The 27,365-nt window shown below is 44.4% G+C and overlaps 1 protein-coding gene across 1 annotated transcript in view; it reads right to left on the reverse strand.

The window, feature by feature from the left end:
* The window catches only part of LOC116986209 (cadherin-4-like), a 481,573-nt gene that overhangs the window by 28,679 nt on the left and 425,529 nt on the right, over positions 1-27,365 (reverse strand). Inside the window, exons 9-12 of the mRNA XM_033041511.1 lie at positions 18,046-18,231; positions 13,486-13,739; positions 5,112-5,254; positions 3,554-3,787 (exon numbers count right to left, since the gene is read on the reverse strand). Of these exons, the coding sequence (XP_032897402.1) occupies positions 3,554-3,787; positions 5,112-5,254; positions 13,486-13,739; positions 18,046-18,231 (817 nt within the window). The remainder of the gene's footprint in view (positions 1-3,553; positions 3,788-5,111; positions 5,255-13,485; positions 13,740-18,045; positions 18,232-27,365) is intronic.

Consider the following 27,365-nt stretch of genomic DNA (forward strand, 5'->3'; position numbering starts at 1 on the left):
ACGCAGGTCACGGGGAGAACGTACAAACTCCGTACAGACAAGCACCCAGGATTGAACCTGGGTCTCTGGTACTGTAGGCCAGTAGCTCTACTGCAACGTCACCATGCCCCCTCATACAAATCAATACCAGTAGATTAGTTCATAAGATATAGGAGCAAATCAGGCCGTTCGGCCCATCAATACTCTGCCATTCAAACATGGCTGATCTATCTTTCCCTCTCAACCCCATTCTCCATTCTCCCCATAGCCCCTGTATAATCAAGAATCTGGCTCAAATATTCCCGCCTCAAAAATACCCATTGAATTGGCCTCCACAGACGTCTGTGGCAATGAATTCCACAGATTCACCACCCTCTGACAAAAATGAATTCCTTCTCATCTCCTTGTATGTATGTCCTTTAATTCTGAGGCTGTGCGCTCTGGTCCTAGACTGTCCCACTAGTGGAAACATCCTCTCCACATCCCCTCTATCCAGGCCATGACTTGGTATATTAAATTCTCAGGCTCCATACTGCCTATAGCTCTGAACATCAGAGCTTTCGCAACAAGGCTATGATGGTGCTGTGTTTTATTGACCTTTGTGACATGAGTGTCAATGGAAAGATTAGCATAAACTACCCATCTATAAATTGTCTTACAAAAGTTGAGGTGAGTTACCTTCATGAACTGATGCAGTTTATGACCTGCAGCTTCACTAATAACTTAGACTTTAGAGATACAGCCCGGAATGTGCACAATGCAGTTTGGCTTCAGAAAATATCACTCCACTGAGACGGCACTTTGCTTCCTTTTGGAAAATATGAAGTCTAAAATTGATGCAGGTGGTGTTATAGGAGCTGTTTTTCTTGATTTACGAAAAGCCTTTGATACTGTGAACCACCAGATCTTGATGACCAAATTGTCCTATTTTAAGCTCTCTTTGAGCACGATGAAATGGATTGAGTCATATATGGTACAGAGAAAACAATGTGTTAGAGTGCACAACAGTAAATCTGCAACTTCTAAAAACCCTCTTGGTGTACCTCAAGGTTCAATCTTGGGACCGCTATTATTCAGTCTGTACATTAATGATCTACCAAGTAGCTGTCCATCAAAAGTAACTTGCCAGATATATGCTGACGATGCAGTTGTGTATGTACATGCCAAAAACAAACATCAAGCTGCACAAGACCTATCAGCTGCTATGATTAATGCGTCAAACTGGTTGCAGTTTTCTGATCTACATCTTAATGTGTCAAAGACTGTCTGTATGTTTTTCTCCAAAAAGGCAAGTACTGATGGAGATCCCGATGTGTTTGTACATGGAACAAAACTTAAAATTGTACACGAGTTTAAATATTTAGGAATCGTGATCGATTTACAGCTCTGCTTCAAACAACAGGTGAAAAGAACAGTAAATTTAATAAAATTTAATTTGTCCAACTTTAGATATATTAGAAATAATTTAACTATTGATTCAGCCAAACTATACTTTAATGCAATGATTGTGCCATACATGACCTACTGTATAACAACTTGGTCACTGGCATGTAAGTCCACACTGTTGAAATTGCTTATAAACAAGCCCTAAAAACTCTTGACAAAAAGCCCAGAATGTACCATCACTGTAGCATCCTGAAGAAATTTGATCTGCTGAGCTGGGAAAACGTAATAAAATATTCGGACTCGATTTTGGTTTACAAAATCTTCCGTGGACTAGCCCCACCTCCGTTAAAGGACTTCATAAAGAAAAACACAAATAGGTCGACAAGAGCAGCCTCCAGGGGTGATTGTATAGTCCCGTTTAGGAAAAGTGTATTTGGGCAGTCAGTATTTTCATATCGAGCGCCACAGACCTGGAACGCGATACCATGCGTCGTACGGGATCTGCCAACCCTTACCTCATTTACCAAACATCTAAAAACATGCTTACTGCAAAATCAAAATTGCAATCATAATCTACCTTAAAATTATCCTATGGTACTCTTTTATTGCTACTTTTTTACTTTATTGTTTGTTTTGTTTTTGTTTTTGTTTTTGTCTTTTGTTTTTACCTTGTTTGGGATGTGTTTACCTTGTGTGGGACTAAAGATGGAAATTAGCTACTGGCTACAATCTTGCATATTACATGCAAATGTTTATTAATATGCACTGTCCCTAATAAAATCAATTCAATTCAATTCAATTCAATCAGGCCTCTCGGCCCACCGAGTCTGTGCCAACCAGCGATCACCCCGTACACTAACATTATCCTACACACAAGGGACAATTTACAATTTTACCGAAGCCAATTAATCTACAAACCTGTACGTCTTTGGAGTGTGGGAGGAAACGGGAGACCCCGGAGAAAACGCACGCGGTCACAGGGAGAACATGCAAACTCCATACAGACAGCACCAGCAGTCAGGATCGAACCTGTCTCTGGTGCTGTCAGACAGCAACTCTACTGTTGCGATAAGGTGCGGCACAAAATACGTTTGGAGAAGGAGATCTTGTGGTACAAAAGCATCATAATAGATTTTCAACTTAAATTCTCTGGCTACCACAACTGGAGTCAAAAGCACATTTCTGCATTGTTACTCCAGCTCGTTCTGGATATTTTTTTGTCCAATAACTTAATCCCATGTATCATTACACTAACTTTGACTTTCACTGGCACATGCTGCAAAATTGTGAAAGAGTGAGACCCATACATCAGAGAAGGGTCCCGACCCGAAACGTCACCCACCTTTTTTCCTCCATAGATGCCGCCTGGCCCGCTGAGTAACTCCAGCACGAGTGACTCCACACTCCTGCATTTTAACTTCTGCTTTGACTGTGGACTTTTAATTCCGAGGAGTTTGCTTTCGTTTGATCTGGCCAGTGTTATTCTGTACCAGAACTTACCAACACCATCTGGGTTACCCGGGTTGTATAGTTTATGAAAGAACTGCAGATGCTGGAAAAATCGAAGGTAGACAAAAATGCTGGAGAAACTCAGCATCTAGGGAGCAAAGGAATAGGCGACGTTTCGGGTCGAGACCCTTCTTCAGACTGATGTGGGGGTGGGGTGGGGTAGGAAGAAGAAAGGAAGAGGTGGAGACAGTGGACTGTGGGAGAGCTGGGAAAGGGAGGGGAAGGAGGGAGAAAGCAAGGACTACCAGAAATAAGAAGTCAATGTTCATACCGCTGGGGTGTAAACTACCCAAGCGAAATATGAAGTGCTGCTCCTCCAATTTGCGGTGAGACTCACTCTGGCCATGGAGGAGGCCCAGGACAGAAAGGTCGGATTGGGAATGGGAGGGGGAGTTGAAGTGCTGCCACCAGGAGATCAAGGTTAATGCGGACTGTGCGGAGGTGTTGGGTGAAGCGATCGCCAAGCCTGCGCTTGGTCTCACCGATGTAAAGCAGGTATAGTATAGTAGTTATTACCGGGGTTGTATAGTAGTTATTAGAATATTTGTAACATAGTTGTTTGATGATTTTGTAACATGGTGGTGCTTATGTCACCACGGTTTTGGTTTTTGTATCGTGTTGAAATTAAATAAATTATGTTTTGATACAAAAACCCCCCACCATCTGAATTGCAGCTTACCGTTCAAGCGGGTGATGGTCCAGTTCTGCCGTACACTGTGGGGCCTGTACACCAGTTCAAACACAAACGGGTCGTTATTTGGATCTCTGTCGGCGTCCCCTGCCGTGATGTTTATTGCATTCGGGTTCGGCTTCTCGCAAATCTGCGTCTCTTTGGGAATCAGCTCGGGCGCGTTGTCATTGACGTCGATGAGATAAATCTGAATGGTGCCAGTTCCACTTGCCAGGGGATTGCCTGAATGAAGATCACCACCTGTCAGGTTAGGCTGAAGCACTTATTGAGCCAAATACAATTGGGCAACTTAGCAATGGGCAACACAATTGGGCAATACAAAGCACCATGATTTCCATTGCCAATGGGACAGACATTCACTGGGGGCACATCACATTTACAGGCCAGTGTATTTTATCATGTTCAGATTCTACTCTGTAGACTTTTTAAGACTTCCGAGATGCTGCGCGGAAACAGGCCCTTCGGCCCACCAAGTCCGTGCCAACTAGCAATCAACCCGTACGCTAGTTCCCTGTGAGTAACAAATATATTACTGCGCTGTTTTTCTTGCTGCACTACGGACTGAATGCCATGTTTAATTTTGTTTAAAGATATCTACCGCACGGTAACAGGCCCTTCGGCCCAACGTGTACATGCCGACCAGCAATCTACATATACTATCCTGCGCATTAGGGACAATTTACACCAAAGCCAATTAACCTAAAAACGGGCACGTCTTAGGAGCGAGGGAAGGAACTGGAGCACCCGGAGGAAACCCACGCAGTGACAGGGAGAACGTACAAACTCCGTACTTCTCTGGCAACTCTTGAGATGAGAGCCAGGCTGGCTGCCCAGGTTTTGTGGGTAGGGCTTCTTTCCTTCCTCCTTTCATCCATCCTGAAAGTGTCACCAACATTTTTTTAATAGAGATGCGGCCTCACAGATCTTTGCTACAAGGGATCCTGTGTTAGAACTCATTGGACTTGGGTGGCCGAGCATTGATAGATGGCCAGTGACGGCAAATTCTTCAAGAACCGTACCGGCACGGCAGTGCAGCGGTAGAGTTGCTGCCTTATAATGCCAGAGACCCGGGTTCGATCCCGACTACGGGTGCTGCCTGTACGGAGTTTGCACATTATCCCTGTGACTGCGTGGGTTTTCTCCAGGTGCTCAGGTTTCCTCCAAAACTCTAAAGGCGTGTGAGTTTGTAGGTTAATTGGTTTCTGTAAATTGTCCCTAGGGAGCAGGGATAGAACTAGTGTACGGGATGATCGCTGGTTGGCATGGACTCGGTGGGTCGAAGCGCCTGTTTCCACGCTGTATCTCTGAACTGAACTATATAAGAAATAAGTACAAAATAACACAACTATCTTCAAGCTTCTTTGAGCATTTATTATCATGTTTTAATAATATAACAATATTTTATATCTGATACTGATATTTTTTACGGTAATAGTGTTTTGAGACTTAGAAGAAAATTAAAGGCATTTGACTGAAAAGATGCATACAGACAAGATAGCATGAAACTATACATTGCGTTGTTTCACACTGGGAAGTCAATATTTACCATTGTCAACTGCCAGGAATGTCGCTTCATATATATTATTTTTAACATAGCTGGATTCTCGGTCCATGATGGCTGTGGTTGTGATTTGACCCGTTGTGGCATTAATGTTCAGCCAGTTTGCAGGATCTGACAGCTCAGAATATCTAAAAAAAGCAGCAACTATTAATAAAGGTTTTAACGAGCAAGCAAGAACGCCGAGGCGCAGATTTACACCGAGTACACACAAAATCAGCAACTCTGTTGGCAACAGTTCCACTTTTGAAAATTCATTGCTCAGGGAAGAACTGCAGACGCTGGTTTACATCGATGATAGGTACAAAATGCTGGAGTAACTCAGCGGGACAGGCAGCATCTCTGGAGAAAAGGAATGGGTGACGTTTCGGGTCGACACCCTTCTTCAGACTGATGTCAGGGGTGTGGGCAGTACAGAGATAAAATTGTAGTCGGAGACACTAAGGCTGGTACGAGAATAGGGAAGGTGAAGGGGATGGAGAGAGAGGGAAAGCAAGGGCTACTTGAAGTTAGAAGTCAATGCTCATTGCATTGGTTTTGTCTTTTTGCACTGAAGTACACATTACAATAAGCGAACCACAAACTAAACTCAAATATATATGTGTATGTGTGTGTGTGTGTGCGTGCGTGCATGTGTGCGTGTGTGTGTACAGTTTAGTTTGAGTTTAAGTTTAGTTTATTGCCACATGTATCAAGGTACAGGGAAAAGCTTTTTGTTGCGTGCTAACCAGTCGGCGGAAAGACAATACATGATTACAATCGAGCCGTGCACAGTGTACAGATACATGACAAAGGGAATAATATTTCGTGCAAGATAAAGCCAGTAAAATCTGATCAATTATAGTCCCAGGCTCCAATGAGTTTGATAACAGCTCAGGATTGCTATTATCTACCTCATTAGAGATGTACTGTAGGAAGATGGCCATTGATGTCCTTGGTCTATTCACCCCTTCCCAACCCCTCCAACTTAAATTGGAGATAATACACAAAATGTTGAGAGTAACTGAATGGGACAGGCAGCATCTCTGGAGAGACGGAATGGGTGACGTTTCGGGTCAAAACCCTCCATACAACTTAGATTGGAGCTGGCCCATTCAATTCTAGGTTTCTCAACCTTATTAAGTTGTAAGTGGCCAACCGTTCACTGCTTTCTTACTAAGGCCCAGCCATTAAACAAAAATGATTTCAAAACATCTCAGCTTCAAGGTGTATGGCCCATTTCATCCCTGCAGCATCTCATCAGCAAGTCTAAATTCCCCCTGAAATGGCCCTTTCAGCAGAAGAAACCCATCGTGAGGCACAGGCTGACGAGTACTCGCGTTGTATCTCTTAACAATTGGACATAAAAGAGCAATAATCGTAGCCATAAAGGAATAGATATCTGAGAAAGTGCAGGGTTTGCAAGTGGGACAGCAGACGAGTGGAGTTTATATGGTAATCAATTCTGAACAATATAGCCATTGGAAGAAACACATTCAGGATCATTAAACATTAAAAGCAATAAAAGAAAATAAATATAGATGAAGTATAATAAGTCGTGCAGGGCAGGAATATTCAAACAGACAGATCGGCTCATCAATGATCATGGACCAACGTTGTAAACATTTATGTTTTAATGAAAGTCTTATTGTTTTCTAGTTGAATTAATTTATTGGTTACTCTGATCATACTTTCTAGTATATCTGCTTAAGGATGAATGCAGAGTATTTTCACCAAACTGAATGCGACACATAAATGGGAAAACAGCCAAAGGTTATAAATAAAAGATAATTACCGTAATAAATCACTTCTAAGCATCCTCTTTGCCATTACCTAATCTCCTTATAATAAATACAATCAGTTGAACATTCACACATATACTCAGATTCCTTTACAATCTCTCTGGCCCATTTTTAATGCACCTTCCAACTGTACTGCAATCAGGATATGGGGGGATATCAAGGGATATGGGGAGATATCAAGGGATATGGGGGGGATATGAAGACATATGGGATATCAAGAGATATGGGGAAATGTCAAGCTATGGGGAGATATCAAGAGCTATGGGGAGATATCAAGAGCTATGGGGAGATATCAAGGGATATGGGGAGAAAGCAGGAACGGAGCACTGATTTTGGATGATTAGCCATGATCATATTGAATGGCGGCGCTGACTCGAAGGGCCGAATGGCCTACTCCTGCACCTATGGTCTATGTTTCTAGGATGAATGGCATGCTCATACTAGTATAGTTGTAGCTTAACTTACACTACATTGAAGGCCGCAAAACATTAAGCAGGATATTAAATCTGGTCCAAAACAAGCATTCGTGGCACATCTAGTAGGATCTCCATTCTAAATGTTAACCTGTCCATTTTGCCTAATGGATACAAATACACTGCACAGTTTCTTTGCTGTACATTTTTAGATGTGAGACCCTTTGCAGATATGGTTTTCTTTCATGCGTACAAATTGAAAGATAAGACGCAAAATGCTGGAGTAACTCAGCGGGCCAGGCAGCAACTCTGGGGAAAAGGAATTGGTGATGTCTCGGGTCGAGACCCTTCATCTGATATTATGTGGAAAGGAGTCGCTATTGTTTAACTGTAAATCACAAAAAACAGCCTCCCTTCCATCTACTCCATCTTCAGCACACTTCATGCTGCCCTGGCAAGATTGCCATCAGAGTCATGGATGTGTATCACCTCGGTCATTCCCTCTTCTCTCCATTTCCCATCGGGCAGGAGATACAGAAGTTTGAAAACGCATACCAGATTCAGGAACTGTTTCTTCCCAGCTGTTATCAGGCAACTGAACGGTCCTCTCATCAGCTAGAGTGGGGTCCTGACCTCCCATGTGCCTTGGAACTATCTTTAATCGGACTTCAATGTTATATCTTTGCAATAAATATTGTCCCCTTTATCCTTTACCTGGACACTTGATTGTATTTTGTGTATAATCTTTTCTTTGACTGGATAGCATGCAAACAAAAGCTTTTCACTTACCTTGGTACATGTGACAATAATAAACTAAACTAAGCAATAAATAACAATAAACAAATCTCAACCATTATACACTGTCAACATGTAGACACAAACTGCTGGGGTAACTTAGCGGGTGAGGCAGTATTTACGGAAAGGAATGGGCGACGTATCGGGTCAAGACCCTTCGTTACACTGATCAGTCTGAAGAAGGGTCTTGACCCGAAACATCACCCATTCCTTCTCTCCATAGATGCTACCTCACCCGCTGAGTTACTCCAGCATTTTGTGTCGACCTTCGATTTTACCAGCATCTGCAGTTCTTTCTCACACTATCAACAGTCCAATCTAAGTTTCGGGAACAAAACTTAGGGGCTTGTCAAAGTTCTTTTCAATGATGGATTTTTCAAAAATGCCCTAATTTACCAGCATATTTGCCAAAAATGTTGGTAAATTAGGGCATTTTTGAAAAATCCATCATTGGCCCAACATCACAGTGGACCCCATTTTAAAAACATGGGATTTAATGTTTTATACCTATCGAGATTGCAGAGTTGCTAAGTTTCAAAGTTAAAATGAATAAGCTTACAAAGCATGCTGGAACATTCCAACCTCATCCGATAGATATTCCATTCATGATAATAGATGCACAAATTGCTATGACTAAGTTCAAGGAGTGATTTCAGCTGTAAAATTGATATTTTTGCTGATTTTACTCCAGTAATCATAAGGTTGAAGAACAAATTGCATATTCAATCGGAGAAACACTGTGCAGCATTAAAAAAAATCAGTTCGAAATGCCAGAGAGATTGTGACAAATATGATTGAAATTTGACGCAAATCAAGATGCTTTGAAGGAGCAACTTTGATTAAACAAAAGATCTAAGATCTTCATTGTTGTTTCGAGTCCCAATGCATTTTCAATGTGTGATTCTTTGTTGGCTGCATGGTTAAGTTACTGGCTGAACAGCCAGAAGTCTGGGCCTGAGATGTAACATCATGCCATCTAATGAAATAAAATTCATTCATATATATATATATTGTATAGGTAGACTCAAAATGCTGGAGTAACTCAGCGGGACAGGCAATATCTCTGGAGAGAAGGAATGGGAAAAAGCAGGAACGGGGTACTGATTTTAGATGATCAGCTATAGTCATATTGAATGGGGGTGTTGGCTCGAAGGGCCGAATGGCCTACTCCTGCACCTATTTTTCTATATTTCGGGTCTAGACCATTCTTCAGACTGATGTCAGGGGAGTGGGCGGTACAGAGATAAAATACAGTCGGAGACAGTAAGACTGGTGGGAGAACTGGGAGGGGGATGCAGAGAGAGGGAAAGCACATAATCCTCCAACATTTTCAATTATATATAAATATAAATGCATATATAAGCAAATTGCATATTTAATCAGAGAATGTTGAATTATATATGGTTAAGCTCTTCAGTTCAACCATCTCCAATTGAAAATGCATTTTGTTTATATATTGCTTATATATATATATCCTAATGACGTGAACTGTTGTTCTGTAGTTTGCTCAAGGCACTGGGATCTGTTATTACAACATAACGTATAATATGTATAGCTATTCACAAAAATGTGTATCTGAATCCTTTATGTGAGAGGAATACAAAGTAGCAATTGAGAATTTAAAAAATAATATATATATATATATATATAATTATTTGTATTTCATTTCACTAGTTGGCATAATGACATTTGAAACTCGTGCATATATTTACGTACAGGGTATATTTTAATAGCTGATCTCAGTAAAGGTAACACGAACTACTGTTATAAAACAAAATGTCTGGTTCACTAATGTTCTTCGGGGAAGGAAATCACTCATCCCTCTCCAAGTTGGCCTAGAGGCGAGTCCAGATCACCAATGTAGCTATGTTGTTAACTTTCATGTCTCCACTACTCAGGGGCAAGTAGAAAATGCTGAGTTACTTCAGCACTTTGTGTCTTTCTTCGGTATAAACCAGCATCTGCAGTTCCCTCCTACACGGCATGTCTCTGTGCTGTATGACTTGGTGACTGAGGTAATTCTTGCCAGACTAAATGTAGTCATTCTTTATAATTGGAATCAGCACACATACCCTTCACTGTCAATTCAATGTTATATCTTGACACTGCGGTACAGATCATGAAGAATGCCATTGTTTGATTCTCCCGTTCCCATTATTTCCTGAAGGGATTGATCTTTCGCTTGGAACTAGATTCGAGGCGAGTTTGAGCAGCATATTATCCTTTTTATCTTTTCTCCTCATTTTCAGAAGGTGACATGCAACTGATAAAGGAGCCCAATAAACTGACTTGCAAAAATAGCTGGTGAAGTAGTTTTAAATTGTGAAATGCTTTAGTGTTGACTTGCTTGTATCGATGATCATCACACGCTGATAAATTTGTTTTCAACAAATAATGAATGGAAGTGAATTCTGGCAACAGAGTACAACATGGAGCTGTTTTGTCCTGCCCCGCCTCTCTTAGGCTATTAGGCATATTAGACGCTCCAACCTCTACAACTACAACAGGGGTGTAATGCTGAGGCTCTATAGGGCGTTCCTCAGGCCGCATTCAGGTTACTGTGAGGAAATTTGGGCCTCATATCTGAGGAAAGACATGTTGGCTCTGGGGAGGGTCCAGAGGAGGTTTACAAGAATGATTCCAGGAATGAGTCGGTTAGCATATGATGAGCGTTTGACAGCACTGGGCCTCTACTCGCTGGAGTTTAGAAGGTTGAATGAATGAATAAATCTCTTTATTGTCATTGCACATGGTACAACAAAATTTAAAAGCCAATCCAACGGTGCGATTCACAAGAACAATTTTAAAGATATAAGAAAAGGTAAAAATATATACATATAAAAAAATTACAGATAATTTTTGCCACTAATTTGCCATTATGAGGTATTCGGTGTTGTACAGTTATATACAGTTATATAGCAGTGCAAATGGTTAAGTACATTCAGGATGTTTTTAAGGTGCTTGTGAGTAAGAACCATTCAGTTGAATGTGAGTGTTATTTCTTATTTTGCATTGTTAAGTTCACGTATGGCTATGGGGTAGAAGCTGTCTCTGAGTCTGTTTGTGCGAGTTTTGAAAGACCTGTGCCGTCTGCCAGAGGGCAGCAGGTGGAACAGGTTGTGTCCAGGGTGGGAAGGGTCCTTCAGGATGTTGGCTGCCCTGCCAAGGCAGCGAGAGCTGAAGATGTCCTTCAGGGTGGGCAGTGGGCAGCCAGTGATTTTTTGTGCGGTGTTGATGACCCTTTGAAGGGCTCTCCTGTCCGCTGCAGAGCAGCTGGCATACCATGTGGTTATACAGTACGCCAGCACACTCTCGATGGAGCAGCGGTAGAAGGATACCAGCAGCTTCTCCTCCAGGTTGTTTTTCCTGAGGATCCTCAGAAAGTAGAGTCGCTGCTGGGCCTTCTTGACTGCTGTGGTGGTGTTTGTAGTCCAGGAGAGATCCTCCGTAATTTGTGTGCCCAGGAATCTGAAGTCTGAGACCCTTTCCACACAGTCCCCATTGATGAATAGGGGTTTGGGGGCTGCACTGTTCTTACGGAAGTCTATGATAATTTCCTTTGTTTTTGTGGTGTTTAGGATGAGGTTGTTGTCTGAACACCATGCTGCCAGTCTTTGGACTTCCTCCCTGTAGGCTGTCTCATCTCCTCCTGAGATACGTCCAACCACAGTCGTGTCGTCCGCAAACTTGACGATGGTGTTGGTGGAGTGGGCGGGGGCACAATCGTGGGTGTAGATGGCGTAGAGGAGGGGGCTCAACACACAGCCCTGTGGGGAGCCGAGTGTGATGGGGGTGGAGAGGTGATGGCCCAGTCTGACGGTCTGGGGGTGGTTAGACAGAAAGTCCTTGATCCAGAGGCAGATGGGTTGGGAGAGTCCTAAATCCATGAGTTTGGTGACCAGTCTGCTGGGGATGATGGTATTGAAGGCGGAGCTAAAGTCAATGAAAAGCATCCTCACATAGCTCCCCTGGTGTTCGAGGTGGGTCAGTGCAGTGTGAAGAGCAGTGGTGATGGCATCCTCAGTGGACCTATTTGCTCTGTAGGCAAACTGGTGTGGATCGAAGGTGGGCGGGAGGCTGGCTTTGATGTGCTGCTGGACCAGCCTCTCGAAACACTTCATGATGACTGGTGTGAGAGCGACCGGTCGGTAGTCGTTAAGGCCGCTGATAACAGGCTTTTTTGGTGGTGGGATGATTGTGGCAGACTTCAGGCACGGTGGGATGATGGATTTGGACAGGGACAGGTTGAAGATTTTCGTGAAGACCTCGGAGAGCTGGTCTGCACATTCCTTCATAACCCTTCCTGTCACGCCATCCGGGCCGGCAGCCTTCCTCGGATTCACCGCCCTGAGCACCCGCCTCACTTCATGCTCCTGCACAGTGATGGTGTAGTTGTTGTTGTTAGGGGCTGGTGGGAGAATGGTGACGAGCTCTTCTGGTTCTGCCTCGAAGCGAGCAAAGAAGCAGTTCAGCTCCTCTGCCAGTGAGGCTTCGCCGTCGGCCGTCGTGCTGTTGCTGGGCTTGTAGTTGGTGATGTGCTGGATGCCCTGCCAATGAGGGGGGACCTCATTGAAATTTACAGAATAATGAAAGGCATAGATAGAGGATGTTTCCACTGGTAGGAGAGTCTCGGACCCGCGGTTACAGCCTCAGAATTAGAAAGGAGGTGAGGAGGAACTTCTCTAGTCAAAGGGTAGTTAATCTGTGGAGCTCATTGCCACATAGGGCTGTGGAGGCCAAGCCAAGTGTGTATATAATTTAAAGATATTTTCAGAGATAGACAAATTCTTGATTAGAACGGGTGTAACAGTCTAGTTATATATATATTTCTATAAATTATACATATATAAACCTTTTTTCTCGTTTATTATATTGTTTACAGTGCACTATGTTTACATATTCTGTTGTGCTGCAGCAAGTAAGAATGTTATTGCCCTATGACAATAGGCAATAAAACACACTTGACTCTTGTAGCTTTCTCTCCCCCCCCCCCCCCGTACTACAATCAGCCTGAAGAAGGGTCTTGACCCGAAACGTCATCTACCCGTGTTCTCCAGAGATGCTGCCTGACCCGCCGAGATACTCCAACACTTTGCGTCTTTTTTTTTTGCAAACCAGCATTTGCAGTTCCTTGTGCACAACCTAGAGCTGCAACCTGACTGAAGTCGGGTTTCCAGCTACAGAGTTTTTGAGCGGTAGCACACGATGGGAGATAGTGACTCGGTGATTCCAGCTCTCTTAATGATTATTCCAGCAGATTGAAGATTTATCATCGCCCACTTTACAACGTTGCCAAGAGCTGAATTTATTTTTTATTTTATATGCGAACGGGAAATGAAAAGCTAAATTAGATTTTGTGGCTGGCGTTCTTACCGTATTGCCTGATGCATAAAGCGGTCCGGATCCTGAGCTGCAAATGTAGTTAGCAGGGTGCCCAGAGGCATCTCTTCCTCCTGCCTGATTAGCTTGGGATTGGGGATGAAAAACGGTGCCTCGTTGACGTCCGTGACAGGGATTGTGACTGTTGCCGTCGACTGGAGTGAGGACTGAATTCCCATCGCCAGTGGAGATTGGTTCATCACCAACACCGTCAGCACAAAGGCCCGGTTTATCTCATAGTCTACAGGCTGCAAAACACAAAGATTCAGCGTGTTGGATTACGCGTCCAGATCCCCGCATCAATACTGTAGGAGCAGAATTAGGCCATTTGGCCCATCAAGTCTACTCTGCCATTCAATCATGGCTGATCTATTTTTCCCTCTCAACCACATTCTCCTGCTTTCTAAACATAACCCCCGACGCCCATACTAATCAATAATCTATCAATCTCCGCCTTAAAAATATCCATTGATTTGACCTACTCAATAACCAAAAATCAGTAGCCTCCTTTTGCTCTGGTATTTTATTTAATTCACATGTTTAATCAATAATGTTTTATTATTAATGTTTAATGTTTTTTGTGTCATTCTTAATTGTCACTGTATGTCATGTTGTCAGTTGCGAGCGGAGCACCAAGGCAAATTCCTTGTATGTGAATACTTGGCAAATAAACTTATTCATTCATTCAGCCTTCTCTGGCACTGAATTCCACAGATTCACCACCCTCTGACTAAATATAATTCTCCTCATCTCCTTTCTAAAGGGACGTCCATTCATTCTGAGGCTATGGCCTCTGGTATGCACTCTCCCACTAGTAGAAACATCCCCTCAACATCCACTCTATCTCGGCCTTTCACTAATCAGTAAATTTCAATTAAGGGGTCCCCTCATCCTTCTAAACTCCAGCGAGTACAGGCCCAGTGCCGCCACTTGTCATATGTTAACCCAATCATTCCTGGGATCATTCCCGTAAAGCTCCACTGGACCCTCTCCAACGCCAGCACATCCTTCCTCAGATATGGGGCCCATAACGATACTCCAAATGCGGCCTTATAAAGCCTCAGCATTGCATCCCTGTTTTTTATTTCTAGTCCTCTCGAAATAAATGTTTGAGGGAATTTTTTTAAAGTTTCACGCAGAATAGAGATTGGACAAATTAACAATGAGGATATGATGGCTTATGTTCAGCATTATTATTATCACATGTACCGAGGAGCAGTGTAAGGCTTTATTTATTGCGAGCTGTCTAAACAGATCAGATAATACCATAGGTAAAGACAATCAAGCCAAACTCCAGTATAATAGGTAGAGCAAGGGGAAAGATACAGTGCAGAATATAGTATTGCAGTGCATGAGTTTCAGAGACAAATTCCAATGTCTGCAATGGGGTAGAGGTGAATGGGACAGTACCCTAGCTAATGGAAGGGCTGTTCTGAAGCCTGATAGTCTTCAGCGTGGAAACAGGCCCTTCGGCCAACTAGCCCACACTGGCCAACATGTCCAAGCTACACTAGTTCCAATGGAGGGGGAGAAGCTGCTCCTAACTTTGGCGGTATGTGCTTCCAAACTTCTGCACCTTCTGCCCAATGACACAAGAGAGAATAAGGAATGACTAGGGTGGGACAAATGGGGCAACTCACTTTTCCATGTGTATATAGTTGGGTTCAAACTATAATGGCAGTTATAGTTTAGTAATATTAATTGTAATTCTCATTATTAGTAAAGCAAATGTCAGAATTTAAGTCCCAACACAGCCGTATCTTATCTTGAGATTTGGAGTTAATCTGTGTAGGGGGGAGCTGGGCAGAGGTAGCAGTAACACTGAGAGAAGGAAAGAGATGAGCAGGAATTTCTTTGGATAGAGGGTGGTGAATCTGTGGAATTTTTTGCCACAAAGGCTTTGGAGGCCAAGTCAATGGATATTTTTAAGGCAGAGATTGATTAGTACGGGTGTCGGGGGTTATGGGGAGAAGGCAGTAGAATTGCTGCCTTCCAGTGCTTCCAGCGCCAGAGACCCAGGTTCAATCCCAACAATGGGTGCTGTCTGTACGGAGTTTGTACGTTCTCCCCATGACCGTGTGGGCTTTCTCCGAGATCTTCGGTTTCCTCCCACATTCCAAAGACGTACAAGTTTGTAGGTTAATTTGCTTGGTATAAGTGTAAATTGTCCCTCGTGTGTGTGGGATAGTGTTAGTGTGCGGGGATCACTGGTCAGCACGGACCCAGTGGGCTGAAGGGCCTGTTTCCGCAATGTATCTCTGAACTGAACGAAACACTTCTCCCAAAAACTTGGCATAAAAGTACTCATGAAAAAACTTAAAACTAAAAGGAACAGCTATGACCAAATGGTGATAATAATCCGTGGATTACCACAGAACCTGAATTTAAAAGATTGATGGAAATCAAGTACAAAATGTTGTTGAATTATTCAGCAGTTTAGTAAAATAAATATAAAATGTATGTCACGAAGATGTCAAAATAACATTTATATGGCACATATCCACTGGTCTGATTATGCACAATCAGGAATGTTACAAGTGGTACAGACTAACAAGATGAGCAAACTATTAATGATACCCCACGGGACCTCTTATAATGTCATTTATTTCATACTTTAAAAATTGTTAGAAGTATTGATTGTTGTTAATAAGACAAGCAACATGATGTACCGTTTCTTGATAGTTTGTTTCATTACATGGAAACAGCACAACGTCTACCAATGTGGTTAAAGGTACATTAAGGAGCAAATACTGAAAGCTCAAATATCCATGCTTTTGAATAAATTTATTTGTGATACTGAGCTCTCAATGAATGTTACATTAAACGCCTGGTTTTCTAAACATATAAAGTCACACTTTCCTCAAGAACTTTAGCTTTATTCTTTGCCTGGTGTATTTGGCTCCTGAGATAAACCACTAAAAAAAGTCAGTTATATTTTAGTTATAGAATGGATTAACTCGTACTGTTTATTCAGAATCTTACAGTACATACTGGAGGACTGGCTTTATGTTAAGCAAGGGCTGAGGCTTTTTATAAGGCGCTGGCAGTATATAAAGCAGTTTTGGGCCCCATATCTGAGGAAGAATGTGCTGGCATTGGAAAGGGTCCAGAGGAGGTTTACGTGAATGATCCCAGGGATGATTGGGTTAACATAAGACAGGGATGTCAAACTACTGGCCCGCGGGCCGGATGCTGCCCGTGAAGTGGTCCAATCCGGCCCACGAGATGATTTTGGGGGAAAAAAAAGTATATTCACGACCATTTATTATGTATCTGTACGGCAGCCGCTCTCTCTCTCTCGCCACGCTCTCTCTCTCTCTCTCTCTTGCCGCTCTCTCTCTCTTTTGCCGCTGTCACTCTTCCACTGCTGTCTGTGCCGGCAGGGGGCACTCCCGTTCTCCGCTCCGTGATTTGCCCGCGGTTGCCAAGGGGACGGTTGCTCCGGGACACAGTCGTCAAGGAGGCAAGATGGCGGTGGGGAGCTCCCATCCACCGCTCCATGATTGGCCCGCAGTTGCCATGGGGGCGGTCGCCCCGGCAACCGCTGTCAAACAGACAAGATGGCGGCGCTGAGCTCCCCTTGGCCTCGGGCTGGCTGACGGACGTTCGCGCATGCATAACTGATCCGGCCCGCATGAAGTCGCATTTTGCCCAATCCGGCCCGTGACCTAAAATGAGTTTGACACCCCTGACATGAGTGTTTGGCGGCACTGGGCCTGTACTCACTGGAGTTTAGAAGGATGAGGGGGAATACCCATTGAAACTGACTGAATAGTGAAAGCCCTGGATGAAGTGGATGTGGAGAGTATGCTTCCACTAGTGGGAGAGTCTAGGACCAGAGGCCACAGCCTCAGAATTAAAGGACTAACCATTGGAAAGCAGATAGGGCGGAATTTCTTTCAGAGGGTGTTGAATCTGTGGAATTCATTGCCACAAAGGCTGTGGAGGCCGTCAATGGATATTTTTGAGGTGGAGATTGATCGGTTCGTGATTGGTAAGGGTGTCAAGGATTATGGGAGAAGGCAGGAGAATGGGTTGAGAGGGAAGATAGAATGGCGGAATAGACCTGATGGGCCGAATGGCCTAATTCTGCTCCTATCACTTATGAACTTAACAGTCAAATATGTCACCCTATGAACTATTCCACAGGATGCTTGTGTACGGTAACATTTGCTTTAAAGTTTCTTTCAAAAGTGATTGATCAAACGTGATTTCAACGCCGAATGTGAGGTACGCGATAAGAGCGGCACGGTGGCGCAGCAGTAGAGCTACGACCTTACAGCTGCTTACAGCGGGTTCAATCCTGACTACGGGTGCTTGTCGGCACCTTCTCCCCGTGACCTGCGTGGGTTTTCTCTGAGATTTTCGGTTTCCTCCCGCACTCCAAAGACGTGCAGGTTTGTAGGTGAATTGGCTCCGTATAAAATGTAAAAAAATTGTCCCTCGTGTGTTTCGGGTAGTGTTAATGCGCGGGGATCGCTGGTCGGCGTGGACGGGTGGGCTGAAGGGCCTGTCTCCGCGCTGTATCTCGAAACGAAACAAAACTAAACTTACCTTTTCTACAATAACCATGCCCTCATTGGTGATTGGGTCTGTCTTAACTACAAAATGGTGGGCTGAGTCTCCACTGATAATGCGGTACAAGGCATTCCAATTGGACGTGTGTGTCTGGTCTCGGTCTGTGACTGTCAAATTGGCAACGATGACTTCCCTTTTGTTCTCTTGAACTTCTCCATAGTACTGGAAATAAACAAAAGGACAGGATAAAGGAACATTCTGGAGGCAGCAACCTGCACCACCTTCAGTTCTGTGACAACAGCAAATAAAAATGATTCACACAGTCACACAATTACAATTATTGCAGCGTAAACTCATTTAGAAACAATCCGTTTTTGCTTATTCCGAGTCAGCAGCATAATCAAGGACTAGTCGCACGCTGGCCACTCTCTCTTCTCCCCTCTCCCATTGGGCAAAAGGTATATGTGTAAAAACGCACACCTCCAGATTCAGGGACAGTTTCTTCCCAGCTGTTATCAGGCAACTGATCCATCTTCCCAACAACTAGAGAGCAGTCCTGAATCACCATCTACCTCATTGGAGATCCTCGGTCTATCTTTAATCAGTCTATATTGGAATTTATCTTGCACTATACATTACTCCATTTACCCTGTGTGCAGCTCATCATGTATTGTCTTTCTGCTGACTGGATCGCACAACAAACAGCTTTTCACTGTACCTCGGTACATGTGACAATAAACTAAACTAAACTAATTGACTTTATATACATTGAAACACTGCAATTACATTTGGATGCAGAACCTTCTAAAACAAAGCACCAATCAACTATATATTTGATTTTAGTTGTTTAGTTGAGAGATACAGCATCGGAACAGGCCCTTCCTCCCATGTGATCTGTGCCGACCATCGATCACCCATTCACTCTAGTTCTACGTAGAAAGGAATTGCTGGTGCTGGTTTTTGAAACATCCTCTCTCACTACTGAGTCTGAAGAAGGGTCTTGACCTGAAACGCCACCTATTCCTTTTTACCAGAGATGCTGTCTGACCCGCTGAGTTACTCCAGCTTTTTGTGTCTATTCACACTAGTTCTATCTTATTTATATTTTCTCATCCTCTCTCTACGCACTTGGAGCAATGTACAGAAATGCATTAACCTACAAACCCTCGTGCAAACACTGCACTCAGCACCCGAGGTCAGGATCGAACCCGGGTCTTTGGCACCATAAAGCAGCAACTCTACCAGCTGTGTCATTGTGTAATATAACAATTTAAAATAGAAATGCATCAAACAACAGTTGTCTACCACACGAAACAGTTCAGTAATGTAAAGCCAGCTTGGTCATTGAAGGGTCTCGACCCGAAACGTCACCTATTCCTTCGCTCCATAGATGCTGCCGAGTTTCTCCAGCATTTTTGTCTACTTTCGATTTTTCCAGCATCTGCAGTTCTTTCTTAAACTTGGTCATTGATGATCAAATTAGTTTGCTTTTGCCACTCTTAAGTACTAATTGTAGGAAATGTTTAAATATTTTTAATAGTTTATATATTTCCCTCAATTTTATTTGAACACAGTTATATCTTTCAGGTAACTGATCAATATATAATGAGATAATGAAAGCACCAATCAACTACTAGGGGCCGCACTGTGGCGCAGCAGTAGAGTTGCTGCCTTACAGCGCCAGAGAAACTGGGTTCGATCCTGACAACGGGTGCTATCTGTATGGAGTTTGTATGTTCTCCCTGTGACCGCGTGGATTTCCTCCAGGTGCTCCAGTTTCCTCCCACACTCCATAGACGTACAGGTTTGTAGGTTAATTGGCTTCTGTTCATTCTCCCTAGTGTGTAGGATAGTGCTAGTATACTTTGTGATCGTGGGTCGGCGCGCATCCAGTGGGCCGAAGGGCCTATTTCCACGCCATATCTTTAAAGTTACTATGAAGAAATGTGGAGCCCAAAACCGTGTTAATGCTTTTACCCCAAATCATTGCACTTAGCCTTAATTTTACACTTAAACAAAATGCTTTTTGGTAATCAGTAGGAGCTACATCCCGGGTTCCCTTTTATTCACCCAACTAATTAAATCCTTGATGAACCCTCTTAAATTTGTCAAACTTAATTTCCCTTCACTAAAACCATATTGACTCTGCTTAATTCGACATCAGCTTCTTCAGACTTGCTTCGTAAAAGATTTCAGTTCAATCATCCCCCTCCTTAAATGAGAGTGAAATACCTCCAGTTTTTCAATTTACCGGGACCATCGCAGAATATTGTGCTATCACGACCAATGTATCCAGTGTAGGTACATCCATTTATTTTCAAATCGTGAGATGCAGGCCATCGGTTCAAGGGGGTTATCATTATTTCGACTTTAGACTTTAGAAATACAGCGAGGAAACAGGCCCTTCGGCCCACAGTCAGCGCTCACCAGCGATCACCCCGTACACTAGCATTATCCTACACACACTAGAGGCAATTTTACTAAAGCTAAATTAAAATTAAAAGCTAAACCTGTACCTCCTTGGAATGTGGAAGGAAACTGGAGCACCCAGGGAAAACCCACGTGGTCACAAGGAGAAAGTACAAACTCCGTACAGACAGCACCTGGAGTCAGAATCGAACTATTTTTTTCACCGAAGCCAATTTGCCTATAAACCTGTGCAGAAAGAAACTGCAGGTGCTGGTTTACACCAAATTTAGATGCAAGATGCTGGAGTAACTCAGCAGGCCAGGCAGCATCTCTGGAGAGAAGGAACAGGTGACATTTCAGGTTGAAACCCTTCTCCGGTCTGAAGAAGGGTCTCGGCCCGAAACGTCACCAATTCCTTTTCCCCAGAGATGCTGCCTGACCCGCTGAGTTACTCCAGCATTTTGTATCTAACCTGCAAACTGGAGCGCAAAGAGAAAGCCCACGTGGTTGCACGGAGAACGTACAAACTCCGTACAGACAACACCCGTAGTCAGAATCGAACCCGGGTCTCTAGCGCTGTAAGGCAGCAACTCCACTGTTGTATCACTGTGTTGCTCTAGTTTCACTGTTTGCCCAATTTAGTTCATTATATGTCTCTCCGTATAAACCCAGGTGGAATAGGCCTGCAAGAACATTGAAGGCCAGTCATCTCTTGCGTCGTTAAGTTAGCTACTGTCAAACTCAATTGGCTGCAGATGCACCTAGCAGCAATCCTGAGGGCATCATTACTCCTGTAATGACAACAGGTTGATAGATCATTGTCACCATCTTTAGTTGATGCATTCCCAGTTTGACAGAAAGGTTGTCTTCTACTCCAACTCAATAATCCTTCATTTCATTGAGTTAATGGTTCATTATTATATGTTATTCAGAGGTACCAGGCAAATTGCAGGAATGAGGAGGCTTCCAAAATTGGGTGCCCAAAGCTGCAAATCCTATTTCTCTAATGATGTCCGGGCTTAATTTAAGATGGTTAAAGCAGAATTCATCAGTGTATTGTGAGAGAAATCAATCAGTCTCAAGTTCGGATATTCTTGCAATTAGGGGACACGGGACAAGGACATGCCTTACAACGCCAGAGACCCGGGTCCCAGGTTCAATCCCGATTACGGGTGCAGTCTGTACGGGGTTTGTACGTTCTCCCCGTGACCTGCGCGGGTTTTCTCCGAGATCTTCGGTTTCCCCCCATACTCCAAAGACGTGCAGGTTTGTAGGTTAACGGGCCTGCTATAAACGTAAAATAATTGTCCCTAGTGTGTGTAGATAGTGTTAATGAGCTGGGATCGCTGGTCAGTGCAGACTCGGTGGGCTGACAGGGCCTGTTTCTGCGCTGTATCTCTAAACTAAACTAAACTGAATTAGTTTGTTCACACAGCATGATGCTTCCAGGACACTATAACCTTTCCGTTAACTTAATCAGGGCGACACGGTGGCGCAGTAGAGCTGCTGCCTTACAGCGCCAGAGACCCGGGTTCGATTCTGACTAGAGGTACTGCCTGTACTGGCTTTGTACGTTCTCCCTGTGAACGCGTGGGTTTTTCTCCCGGTTCTCCGCTTCCTTCCCACACTCCAAAGACGTGCGGGTTTTTAGCTTCATTGGCTTCTGTAAATCACCCCTTGTGTGTAGGATAGTGCTAGCGTACGGGGTGATCGCTGGCCGGCATGGACTCGTTGGGCCGAAGGGCCTGTTTCCACTGCTGTATCTCTGAAGTTAAACATTAAATGAAGCACATCACTGCTGTAGAACAAATCTCACATCTTTAGCAGGATTTAACAACCCTATTCAAATTCTCTCGGCAAACACTGCGTATAAATGCATGGCATTACTTTCGTTCTCCAGCCTACTGTCTACGGTTATTTTTCGGGGATCAAACGAAGGGCGCCTTCTATTCTCTGGTTGCATCAATCTTCAAGGTGCCGGGTTTTTCTGTACAAAAATGTATCCTTGCTGTGACACCCACAAGCAAGATACAAAAATTAATATGAATCATTTATGAGCAAGGAGAAAAGTGACTGAGTAATGTTTCATCCGCTCTGTTCAATTGTATCATTGCCCTCGAAGGATCAATCCCGAATGGTGACATGTAGTCAGAATCACTCTTAGAAGTTGTTACACGAATCTAGGAAGCGGATTCTACTTTTTTTTCCCCTGGTTAAGTATTTTCCAACGTGATAAAATATGAAGTCAAAAATTAAATAGACCACAGAAACACCAATATAATCTGTGGGGACCGACAAAGAAGGGCTTTTATGACAAGTTCTGATGAAGCCTTTGGGTGAAAGAAACAGCTGGTTGAAACGAGGCACGAACATCTCTCAGACTTTGTACAGCAGAGCGTGTCATACGTGTGAAACCTTGTTTTTACATCAGGAGTCTTTCAACTGATCTGATTAACCCCCGCAGTGCTGCATATTCCTTACAGAGCATGAAAACCAATGCACACACCTAGACATTGGACAGACTCCTGGGGACAGACTCCTGACCGACATACATTATAAACCCACTGACTCACATGGCTATCTGGACTACACGTCTTCCCACCCTGCCCCCTGTAAAGACTCCATCCCCTACTCCCAATTCCTCCGCCTACGCCGCATCTGTTCCCAGGATGAGACATTTCATACCAGGGCATCGGAAATGTCCTCGTTCTTCAGGGAACGGGGATTCCCCTCCGCCACCATAGATGAGGCTCACACCAGGGTCTCATCCATACCCCGCAACACTGCTCTCTCTCCCCATCCCCGCACACGCAACAAGGGCAGAGTCCCTCTGGTCCTCACCTTTCACCCCACCAGCCGGCAAATACAACACATAATCCTCCGCCATTTCCGCCACCTCCAACGTGACCCCACCACTCGCCACATCTTCCCATCTCCCCCCATGTCTGCCTTCCGCAAAGACCGCTCCCTCCGCAACTCCCTCGTCAATTCTTCCCTTCCCTCCCGCACCACCCCCTCCCCGGGCACTTTCCGTTGCAACCGCAAGAAATGCAACACCTGTCCCTTCACCTCCCCCCTCGACTCCATTCAAGGTCCCAAGCAGTCGTTCCAGGTGCGACAAAGGTTCACCTGTATCTCCTCCAACCTCATCTACTGCATCCGCTGCTCTAGATGTCAGCTTATTTACATCGGTGAGACCAAGCGTAGGTTGGGCGACCGTTTCGCCGAACACCTCCGCTCAGTCCGCCTTAACCTACTTGACCTCCCGGTGGCTCAGCACTTCAACTCCCCCTCCCATTCCCAATCCGACCTCTCTGTCCTGGGTCTCCTCCATTGCCAGAGTGAGCAACAGCGGAAATTGGAGGAACAGCACCTCATATTCCGTCTGGGGTCCTTGCGCCCTTATGGCATCAACATTGAGTTCCCCCAATTTGGCTAGCCTGTGCTGTCCCATCCCCTTCCTTCACCCTCTAGCTGTCTCCTCCCACCCTCCCATCCGCCCGCCCTCGGGCTCCTCCTCCTCCCTTTTTCCTTCTTTCTTTCCCCACCCCCCATCAGTCTGAAGAAGGGTTTCGGCCCGAAACGTCGCCTATTTCCTTCGCTCCATAGATGCTGCTGCACCCGCTGAGTTCCTCCAGCAAGTTTGTGTACCTTAGACATTGGATATATTTGATTCTTACGGATTTGTTGAAATATTTGCGCCCATTTAGTCTAGTTTAGTTTACAGCATGGAAACAGGCCCTTCGGCCCACCGGCCAACGATCCCCGCACACTAGCACTATCCTACACACGCTAAGGACAATTTTACATTTATACCAAGCCAATTAACCTCCAAACCTGTACGTCTTTGGAATGATGGGAGGAAAGCAAAAATCTCAGAGAAAACCCAAGCAGGTCAACGGGAAAACAAATAAACTCCATTCAGGGAGTACCCATAGTCAGGATCGAACCAGGGTCTCTGTCGCTGTAAGTAGCAACTCTACTGCTGCGCCACTTTGCCACCCAACAGCCATTCCTCACCCACTGGGAAACAGGAGCGGGATCTTTCTGTCATAATTCTTTTTAAGTGGTTTCATTTTCTTACTGCAGCTCATGGGCCCATTGATGTCTGGAGCCAAAGCTGCCACTGATCCTGGGGTTTCGGGGGTTGCCATATTCAAGAGAGAAAGGTCTCCCTCCCAACAATTACAGAAATCAACGTTCATATTGCTGGGTAGTGAGCTGCCCAAGCAAAATATCTGATGCTGTTCCTCCAACATGGCGGCAGCGTGGTGCAGCGGTAAAGTTGCTGCCTCACAGCGTCAGAGACCCGTGTTCGATCCTGACTACGGGTGCTGTCTGTATGGAGTTTGTACGTTCTCCCCATGGGTTTTCTCCGGGTGCACCGGTTTCCTCCCACACTCCAAAGACATGCAGGTTTGCAGGCTAATTGGCTTGGTATAATTGTAAATCGTCCCTAGTGTGCGTAGGATAGTGCTAGTCTAAGTTAGTTTATTGTCACGTTTTCCGAGGTGCAGTGTAAAGCTTTTTTCGCTTGCTTATTCCCCTGTCCTACTTAGGAAACCTGAACGGAAACCTCTGGAGACTTTGGGTCACACCCAAGGTTTCCGTGCGGTTCCCGGAGGTTGCAGGTAGTGGAAGCAGGTAGGAAGACTGACAAAAACCTCCGGGAGCCGCACGGAAACCTTGGGTAGGGCGCAAAGTCACCAGAGGTTTCCGTTCAGGTTTCCTAAGTGGGACAGGGGCATAATAAAAGTGGGACAGAGGCTTTACACGTCAGCGGAAAGACAATACATGATTAAAATCAAGCCATTTGCAGTGTACAGATACATGATAAGGGAATAACATTTAGTGCAAGGTAAATTCAGTAAAGTCCAATCAAGGATAGTCGAAGGGTCACCAATGAGGCAGGTTGTGTGCAGCGATCGCAGGTTGGCGTGGACTCAGTGGGACGAAGGGTCTGTTTTCATGCTGTATCTCTAATTAAACCGGGCTCTACCCCTGTCGTGCCTTGGGGAGGTGGGGTGAGAGCAGGAATGTGGCAACGGATGAGATGCTAGTGAAGGCTCTATCAACCACAGTCGAGGGAAAGGACGGTTCTTGTGTCCTGGAACAAAATAAGCCTCATCTCAAGAACTGGTGCAGCGGAGATGAGAGAAAGGGATGGCTTCTTTATAAGAGAAAAGATGGAAGTGGTAGTAATCCAGGTACATGTGGGATGAGTGTATTGTTCCTAAAATGGCGACAGAGAGATCACGAAAGGGGACGAGGGTGTCAGAAATATTTCCCAAGCATCTGTTGGCGAAGTTGATGAAATTGAGGGGTTCCGCATGGGGGTACAGGGGGGGGGCAATGACAATGCCTTTGACGATGTACCGGAGAAAGATTTGGCAAGTGGTGCCAGCAGCAACTTTGGAACAAGGACTGCTCCAACAAAAATACATGCAGAGGCACATAATGCTGGAGTAACTCAGCGGGCCAGGCAGCATCTCTAGAGAGAAGGAATGGGTGACGTTTCGTGTCAAGACCCTTTCTTCTCGACCCGAAACGTCACCCATTGCTTCTCTACAGAGATGCTGCCTGTCCCCGCTGAGTTAGTCCAGCATTTTATGTCTATCTTCGGTGTAAAACACTTCTGTGGTTCCTTCCCACACCAAAGACATGCATAGCTGGAGCCCATGAGGGTGTTACACCATTGACTTGAAATATTTTCCATCATTTTATGCATTACCTTTCCATGCCAAGATTCCACACATGAGATTAGATCTTAAAAATCATTGACTGGCACATTGCTTCAAGGTCTTTATCTAGTGATTACTCCTGATTGTGAAATTTATCATATTAACTGTTAAAAGTATTTGAGATAAACTAGGAGCCATCCTTTTTATGTCACATTATCTCCAATTACCATACAGTGCAAATTGCATGCAGATGGAGGAAGAAAGGCATGCAAAAAGACCTCAATACATCTCGTTTAGACAACTTACAACCTGGCGGTATGAATTTCGATTTCTCTAATTTCAAGTAAATCTGGCATTGCCTCCCCTCCCCTCTGTTCCACCCCCCGTCTCCTACCTTAGTTGTCTCATTAGTTCCATCCTCATGGTCGCATCCTTGCATCCCTCTCGTTATCACACTTTCCCCAGCCAACAATAGACCATTGTGGTCTCTTCCCTTGCTGAGGTCATCTGTTTGCGGCCCTGATCATGTATTGACTTTCCGCTGACTGGTTAGCACGCAACAAAAGCTTTTCACTGTACCTCGGTACACCTGACAATAAACTAAACTCAAACTGATTTGTTCTGGCCTTTCCTCGCCTCCACTTTATAAACCCCCCCCCCCCCCGATCCCCCTCTGCCCTTCACCCCTACTTTGGTTCTGAAGAAGGGACTCGACCCGAGACGTCACCTATTCCTTTTCTCCAGAGATACGGCCTGTCCTGCTGAGTTACTCCAACATTTTGTGTTTAACATAAACTGGATCTGCCTTTTTGCTGGAGTCATGAATTTGAGTCTTTCTTCAGTATAAACCCGCATCTGCAGTTCCTTCCTGTCCAATACATCTCTGTTGGAATGAATTCTACCTCAAGCTTGCTGACCAGTGATGTATTTTTAAACTAGCAAAGGCCCTCTTGACATTTTCTTCCCATCTTGTCTTCAATCATTCTCGAGCAACTGCTCTTTTCCAAAAGCAACAATCCAGTCGTTTTGAGTGCTTCTGGTTCTTGAAATCTCTGGGCACCGTGGCATCTAAATTTAAACCCTTCTAATGATAGTTCATTACACTATCTCTGGTTACTTTCGGTATCATGTAAATAAGGACATTATCTGTACAATCAAACCTTTCAACTTTCCTACCCACAACTTTGGGCGGCACTGGTAGAGATGTTGACTTACAGAGGCCTGAAGCCTGGGTTCAATTCTGACTACTCGGAGTTTGTACATTCT

Source organism: Amblyraja radiata, chromosome 23 (assembly GCF_010909765.2).
Source record: "Amblyraja radiata isolate CabotCenter1 chromosome 23, sAmbRad1.1.pri, whole genome shotgun sequence".
Taxonomy (NCBI): domain Eukaryota; kingdom Metazoa; phylum Chordata; class Chondrichthyes; order Rajiformes; family Rajidae; genus Amblyraja; species Amblyraja radiata.